Genomic DNA, 8,931 nt, shown 5'->3' on the forward strand with positions numbered 1-8,931 from the left:
GGGTACCATAGGGAGGCCAGCCAGATCACAGAGGGCCTGTGGGTACCGGGTACCACAGGGAGGCCAGCCAGATCACAGAGGGCCTTGTGGGCACCGGGTACCACAGGGAGGCCAGCCAGATCACAGAGGGCCTGTGGGCATCGGGTACTATAGGGAGGCCAGCCAGATCACAGAGGGCCTGTGGGCACCGGGTACCACAGGATCACTTGTCTTCTGCCGTTTAGCGTATCTTTTTTGATTTCCTTTAGTCAAGACCTGTAGGAGGTAAACTGTCTCAGCTTCTGTCTGAACTGTCTGTATTTCACCCTCCGTCTTTATTTTTTAAAATGTTCCTCAGTGACTTCTATCATGTCTTTAATCTTCAGAAATTCAAAGAAGCCGTCCAAACTGAACTGACCTTTAGAGGCACAGAAATTCAAGAGGTTACGCAGAAGGCTTCTTTTCTTTTGTTTGAATCGGTTCCTTTACTGGAGTTCCTTTAGCTGCTTGTTTCTTTGTAGCACACAATTTTTCCCCTCCAAATCCTGCTTCTCTTGGCCAAAAGCCTTCTTTCCTCCTTTTTTCTCAACCTACCCAGGCTATCTGCCTAGAGTCAACTTCACATCTGCTCTGTTGACAGATGTTCTACCGCTGTTGTTTGCTTTATCCACATGAATTTGTGGTACCTGGCCTGGCCAAGGAATGTTGCAATACATGGTCTTGTGAATGAACGTTTTTTTCAGCACTGTCAGAGCAATAATAGATCTACTTAGAAACTTTGTGGGAGGAGGGAGGGAGGACATGAAGCCGCGGAAACTTGGACAAATAAAGCTGGTTACGGTCATCAGGTAACCAAGGGAAGATTTCAGAATAGAAAAAGAGAGCAAAAACTCAACTACCAGATTTGAGACTTGAGGGCAAAGTACATGGTCACAAAATGGCTAAAAAGTCAGGGAGAGGAGGGAAATAGGGCATCAGTCTGAATCTGACACAGTCCACAGTCTCCTTTTTACGTGTATTGTTTTTTAACTTCTTAGAATCAGATCCATGCAGTTTCTTTCTTCTTTTACACACTCTTCCATAGTTCAGTTGGCCCTACATGTTGATGTCTGAAATGTGACATTACACAGGAAGGTCGGTTGTGTTCTACCTCATGTCTAAGCCATAGTGAACGATAAGTTTTCACAGGTGACAGCTAGTTGTAATATATGCCACATATGGCTAAAGGTTGATATTTGAATGAAGGAAATATTGATGCTGAATTAAAGAAACTGGATGTAAGTACAGGGAAAAATTCTTTGATTCTTGTTGCTTTGCCTTATATATAAACAACGCGTTGACACCCTGCACATATTTGTGAATGAATTTTGCTTCAACATAATTCTCAGGCTCTTCAGTAAGTTCTTCAGAACTCCACCGTGGATCTTTCTGTATGGTGCTCAGGAAGCTTTCAAAAACTTCTGCTAAGATCTGTTTCGATCGCTCTGTACCTGGAAGGCTGTAGTTATTCTTCAGGGAGGTAGCATTGTGCTGATGCCGCATGGATTATCGAAGTGGGAAACACTTTTGGTCCATAAGCAGAAATGTTTGACATGTCCATCAGAAGCAAATCTCAAAGGTTCAATTTACTCTTTTTAAATAGACTAATTCCTTGGATGTTTCTGAAGGGATATTGATGATACTACCATTATTACAGATGATGTGAGGTCATCCATGGCAGATGCAAGAACAGTTCCACATTTTTTCCTTACCAGCTCTCATACACTCAGAGGCATAGACTTCTTGATATCATTCCAGGTCCTAAATGTCTTCTGATGCAAAATATCCTCTTTAATCTTCATGTTGCTTCCAACTTAATCAACCACCATAGGACATTCAGTAACTTCCTCATATTAGACAGTTCTGGTGAGGCTGAGATGGCCAGGACAGAACAGACGGCATACCTTTTCTGTGTTGTGTTCACTCTACGTTGTCAAGGGCATCAAGTTTTGGCTGATACAAAATATGACCTCTTGAACCATATTTCCAGAAAGGAAGTGCTGTGACCACAATAATAAGTCCCCCCACCACCAATTCAGGGAATTTGAGCTGCAAATCTGTCAATGTCCTAAGATTTAGCCCAAGTCTAATGACCGGATAATTCAATGCACAGGCTGCCTCATTTTCATACAAGTCAGTGTGAAGAGAGTATACAAGATCTAGGTGAAAAGTAATCTTGAACACCACAGGCAAAGGTGCCAGATGTGTCTTCCTTTTCCAAATACTCTTATACCAGTGGATGAGCAGATACCACGGCAAGAAGAGGAGAGGCTCTCAGGGGTCCCCACAGAAAAAGTTCTCATCCTTATTCTTACAAACATAGTATAAAATTCTAGGATGGCAAATATTTTAGCTTCAGCGCATTGAAGACATTTTCCCACAATCTCATACCTTTCATTGTCACTGTTGAGACATCAGTGTCAGTCTAACTGTCACTCCTCTGAAGTCAATTCCCTTTTTCTTCTCACTGCTTTTAATATTTTCTCTTTGATGCTGATGTTCTGCTGTTTTACCATGATATGTCTAGATAGGCATTCCTTTTTATTTATCTGGATTGAGATTCTAATCCATTATCTTTTCAAATATAATCTCTGTCCTACTCTTTCTCTTACATATCTGGAAACCAGTAAGAAGTATTGTTGGGCCTTCTCTTCCCACCTCCCATGTCTCTTATACCTGTTCTCCATGTTTGGTATCTCTCTCTCTGTGCTGCATTCTGGATAATATCTTCAGATCTATTTTCCACTCCACTAATGCTCTTTTCAGCTGTGTTGAATCCACTGTTTTCACCCATCCGCTGAATTTTATTCTATAATGATTATATCTTTCAATACCAAGAGTTCCAGTTTGTACTTCTTCAATTGCGTCTTGTTTTGCACTCATATATTGAATCCATTCTTTCATTTCTTTAAAGATATTAAAACACTACTTTTAGATTCTGTATCTGATAGTTCCAATATCCCAAGTGTTTGGAGATCTTATTCCACTGGATATGATTTCCATTTGTTTGCGGTCCTCATTCTTTGTCTCTTCATATGTTTTCAAGGTTTTTTTGTGTGACACTTTATCTGTGGTTTTCTTTAAGGGCTATATTGTAGATGTATTCCTCCACAGAAGGGCACACCCAGTCCAGGACCAGTTTTAAGTAAATTCCTAGCCTGAGACTTTTCAGACCACACAGGTAGCATTATTTTAGACACAGATTTTCATGAATTGACTTGTGATTACAATTTTTCCCCTATTCACCCAATGCCAGTGTTGAAACTGGTAGGTTTCCTTGTGCCCTTCTGCGATGCAGGTTTATATTTTGTAGATTATCCTTACAAGAGGGTATAGGGGTCCCAACTGCGCCTGTACTGGTCTTCCCTTAGGTTTCTCCACCTTGGGCAGACCCTGCAGGTTTTGACTCTTGTCCCCTTCACTCCAAATAGCCAACAAAACTGAAACACAAACTCACCAAGATTTGGCCAATACCTTCAGGGTAAAAACTAGCTTTATAGAAAGTTCCCTTCTCTGGATTCCAATTTGTACTGCATGTTTAGCCTCTGAGAATTACCTTCTTGCCAGCTCAGTAATGTATTAAAATATTTTACCTTTTATCTATCATTTTAGTTGTGTTCAGTGGCAGTGTTTTTCATGGAGGTAGCCTCCCATAGTACTAGAAAGAGAAGTTTCTATTCACTATAATTCGTGGTTTTCAACAATAAAGAGAATTTAGCTTCATGTGTAAGTCAGAAATCTTTCAAATTTAGTTTAAATATTTAGTCTTTTATGTTTAAGGAAGTAACATGATACTTTTCATCTCAAATTATTAGCTCTTCCAACTGTTGAGTTGTAGCATTTCCAACTGTTGAGTTTTTCAGCAAAGAATATTCAAACTAGATTACTTATTCCACAAATGCAGATGGTTTTAAGTCAAGAGCATGAATATAGAGCCTATAAAATGACCAGTGGTCCTTCTGAATGAGCCTGGAAGTTATCCTAGTTCACCACTTATGGAACATCAACTGATCAGAGCACAAAGAAGTCCCACATCATGGAGCGGATAATACCTTGTCATTCTTGTTGGAGCTGCTGCACTAATTCTTTTATTTTTTTAATTGTGGTAACAAAAAACCACATAAGTTACCATCTTAACCATTTTTAATATACAGCTCAGTAATGTTAATATATTCACACTGTTGTGCAACAGATCTCTGGGACTTGCTCACCTTACAAAACTGAAACTCTACACCCAGTGAACATCAACTCCCCGTCCCCGCTCCACACTGCTGCACTAAGTCTTACACCTCAGCTGCATCCAGGATGGATGCAATCACGAAAGCTGTAATACCAAAATTTGCTAATATTTCAGAACCAAATTTAATTGTTTTATAATTGTTTACACAATTCCTGAGAAAATGAAGCTTACCCATTTAGAGTCAGATAATCTGAGTAAATAACTTTTTTTACTAAAACAATATTTCCTACATCATACACTAGATTCAAAGACCTTTTACAGCTGATAGAGACATTAAAGTTCAGACTTTAACTCTCTCGTTTTGCACATAAAGCGAATGAGCTTCATGCTCATGCTACAATTATGAAATACAGAGGAGCGCATACAAAGATCTTTTTAAAAATATTTCCTTTCTAGCTAGCAAAATATGATCACTATCCAATGAAAGACATTAAAAATGTATAAAAACAAACAAATTTAAAATTTGGCATCTTAATACTTCTACTTCAAAGTTTAAATTCCTTATTTCCAGGGAATTCCCTGGTGGTCCAGTGGTTAGGACTCAGCGCTTTCACTGCCGGGGCCTGGGTTCAATCCCTGGTCGGGGTACTAAGATCCCGCAAGCCACATGGCACAGCCAAAAAAAAAAAAATTAAATTCCTTATTTCCAAATCTGAAATGCATTGCATATGAAATATGTTAGTCTGGTTTTAATTTGCTATGTTTCCATTTTTAATACAATATTATTTCTCTTATTCTGAAATATATCTCATTTCGACGTTAGAATCTTCTCTGAATAAAATTTTTGACTGAGGATTATATCTGTTGACATGATTAGCTCTAATGACCTTGTGTCCTATTTCTTATCATTTCAAGTTTCACATTTGCATATGAGGAAAAAAGAGCTTACCTCTTTATAACATTTATATTCAGGTCAATTCCACCAAATCTGGACAGGAATACAAGGTACGGAACGGCACCAGAGCTGGTGAGGGGGATCTACGCCCAAACAGGAAGAATAACAGCCCATTAGAGAATTCAGATCCAAGCAGTGGACAGCACAGCAGGTTTCATGATGTAAGGCAGGGCATTCTTAGTGGGATGGGCATTCCAGTAACATTCACAGCTATTCAATCCAAGTGTCTGAGTTGACATGCACCCTCAGCAAACTAAGCACAAGCAGCATGAATGCCAGAATGCCAGTCTGTGCTCAGTTAAAAGCCAACAAGTTGCCTACAAAATTATCTAAAATCTAGGTCTATCTAAAAGATAAAGTAAAATTAATAGAAATATATTCTAATATATATTTTATATATGTATATGTATTTTTATATATGTGTATATGTATAAATATATATATGTATTTCCCAAAAGTCTGAGGCCACAGCACAATTAACCCTCTGAGTGTCATGTGTACTTACTGTACATTCATATAATTTCAAGGTAGAAAAAAATCATTTTCAATCTAAAATTCTATACAGGACATCATTGGGTCAAGTGGGTGAATATGGACTGTAGGTTAAATTAAAGTATTATTATCTCAATGTTTAGTTTACTGAAGTTGTTAACTGTACTGTGATTATGTAAGAGAATAATTCTTATTCTTAAGGAAATACACACTGAAGTATTTAGAATTAAAGAACCATTAATATAAGCAACATCCTCTTAAACGGTTCAGAAAAAAATTATGTACACATTGTGTATTTCGTATATATTATTTGCATATATGTATGAATGAAAGATCACGGGAGAAGCAAACGAGGCTAAATGTTCACAACTGTCAAATCTGGGTAAAGGGTATATGGCTACTGTTTGTACCACTCTTATCCTTACAAATTTTCTGGAGGTTTGAAATTACTTTTAAATAAAATGTCAAATTTTTTTAAAAGTGAAAATAATTATTTCCCCCCCAAAAGCGTTATGAAATTAAAATTAAAATAAATATATAATAAATATAAATATATTTTATTAAGCTTCATGCAAACACATAAAGTACAATTTCCCATACAGCTGAATGGCTCCCAAGCCTATACAACCAAGTTTGATAATTACTTAGCCCTTAAAATTCCAGCCTCAAAGCCTAGCACGGTTATCTCAGTCTTCCCCAAAGGACAAATTTCTCCTTGCTATTAAAAACATGTATAACTAGGAAATGGGCCCAGAGGGAGAGTGGCTCACAGGGTGGGCCTTTGTGAAGCCTTTTCCTGGAAAGGACACCCAGGACTGGGATTTCTGATAGAGCACTTTTTAGTAGATATAATTTGGGTAGACGCTTCAAAGGTTCCCTAGTTTTACAGAAGAAGGGCAAGAACAGAATAAACATGCAGTTTCCCAGACTGGATGCCCTCCTGGTCTTGGTAGTGATAAGAGTTAACATGGAAGGGAAGAAACTTACATTTGCAGAGCTCATACTTTATAAATGGGTACAGGCACTGCTCTTGGTTTTAACTCATTTAGCCCCAAACTACCTTCTGAGGAGGTTGAAATTTTCCACATTTCACAGAGCAGAGGTGTGACGTCCCTGCATGGCACTGCCATTAAGTCATTTAGTCACAGAAATCTGTGACTCCAGAGCCCAAGTTCATCTCACTACACTAACCACCCTGCCTTAAAATCCATCAATCTATTGAAGCTGGGACTTCCCTGGTAGCACAGTGGTTAAGAATCCACCTGCCAATGCAGGAGACACGGGTTCTATCCCTGGTCCAGGAAGATCCCACATGCCGTGGAGCAACTAAGCCTGTGCACCACAACTACTGAGCCTGCGCTCTAGAGCCTGCGAGCCACAAGTACTGAGCCCGCATGCTGCAACTACTGAAGCCCATGCATCTAGAGCCCGTGCTCCGCAACAAGAGAGGCCACTGCAATGAGAAGCCCGCACACCGCAATGAAGAGTAGCCCACGCTCGCCGCAACTAGAGAAAGCCTGCGCGCAGCAACTAAGACCCAATGCAGCCAAAAATAAATAATTAATAAATAAATAAAAATTTTAAAAAATCTATTGAAGCTTTTGTCATATTTCGTATTGCTACTTATGTTCTAATGTGGCAGATACACATTTGCAATGACTGGTCTCCAAAACTAAGTGCTTAGACAACCCAAATCACCTCCGTGCAGCAACTAAGACCCAATGCAGCCAAAAATAAATAATTAATAAATAAATTAAAATTTTTAAAAAATCTATTGAAGCTTTTGTAATATTTCGTATTGCTACTTATGTTCTAATGTGGCAGATACACATTTGCAATGACTGGTCTCCAAAACTAAGTGCTTAGACAACCCAAATCACCTCTCCAGTATTTGCTATTCTGGCAAAACTGTTGGAGAATCCAAACCGTCCACTGATGAATCACTGAAAGCAATTCTTAAACTGGGGCTGGGGGAGTGTAGTTTGTAAATCCACATCCAGTATGTTGATAAGTACTTTCAAAGACTTCTCTTTCCCCAACCCAGCACAACCACCAGGACCAGAACGGAACTTAGTTTTCCTTCTCTGGAATCTACTTACCAATTCAACTTCTTTTAAAATGTTTATATTAATATTCAGAGACTGAAGCCACATTTTTTAAAAATTCGTATTACTATTAATGAAGCTAAGGTATAGGGTAGGTTACAAGCAATGCCTCCTCATCACTCTTGCCCTGATCAATCATCAAAACACTCTGACATTCAAAGATTCTTGACATGGTTCTTGAAATAATATTAAAGCTAAAGTAAATTCACTATAACTGGAAAATTCTTTTCTAATTTTAAGGGTGAGGTTCCCATGAAATATTTTACCTGTTTTATATATTTCCAGTTAGGCTTATATTAACTATTGAAAAAGAGTTTGTATCACCACTTGGATTAGTCATGAAAAGATCCAGAAAAGGGAAACACACTGTGAACTCCAGGGATTAGGAAGAGAAGCCCTGCCCTTCATTCCCAACGAACTTGGCCTCCTGAAGAGGCACCACACTCCAGTCTCCTTGGTTTATACAGGAGGGTGTCACAGGAGCTCAAGGTTCTAGAAAAACATCCTGATTATAAGATAGACTATCAGAACCTGTTTTTTAAAGTCTCTGAAGTTCTACAGTTCTCAGTGACTTCTTTTAAAAACAGATGTAGCTTTTAAAAAAAGGACACACATTTCACATTTTCTGTACTTTTCCTCTTCCTGCATAGCTGATTAGCTTGGGAAGGCTGTCAAAATTTTAAACTAAGATTAGATCATGAATATAGGGAGACATCAGCAGGAAATAATATTTTAACTTTCTATTTGGTATAAAGAAAGAAACAGTTAAATCAAGGTTATGAGGAAACGTGATATTTGTGAGGACAAAGGTTCTTTAAAAGCAAGAGAACATTACCATATGACACAGCAATTCCACTCCTAGGTATGTACCCGAGAGAAGTGAAAACATATGTCCACATAAAAATTGGTACATGAAATTTCACAGCAGCATTGTTCACAAAAGCCAAAAAGTGGAAATAACCCAAAGATCCATCAACTGATGATAAAGTGCGGTATATCCATGCAGTGGAATATTATTCAGCCATAATGAGGAATGAAATACTGATTCATGCTATAACATGGATGTTTAGCATAACTAAACATTATGCTTAGTGAAAGAATCCAGTTACAGAAGATCATATATTGTATTATTCCATTTTATGAACTCTCCAGAATAGGCAATCTATTGTGACTTAAGGTAT

At 38.3% G+C, this 8,931-nt stretch overlaps 1 protein-coding gene across 1 annotated transcript in view; it reads right to left on the minus strand.

The window, feature by feature from the left end:
* EFCAB6 (EF-hand calcium binding domain 6) overlaps positions 1 to 8,931 on the minus strand; it is a 239,175-nt gene that overhangs the window by 190,281 nt on the left and 39,963 nt on the right. The window contains 1 exon segment of the mRNA XM_028490698.1: positions 5,148 to 5,236. Within this exon segment, the coding sequence (XP_028346499.1) occupies positions 5,148 to 5,236 (89 nt within the window).

Source organism: Physeter macrocephalus, chromosome 6 (genome assembly GCF_002837175.3).
Source record: "Physeter macrocephalus isolate SW-GA chromosome 6, ASM283717v5, whole genome shotgun sequence".
NCBI classification, from domain to species: Eukaryota; Metazoa; Chordata; class Mammalia; order Artiodactyla; family Physeteridae; genus Physeter; species Physeter macrocephalus.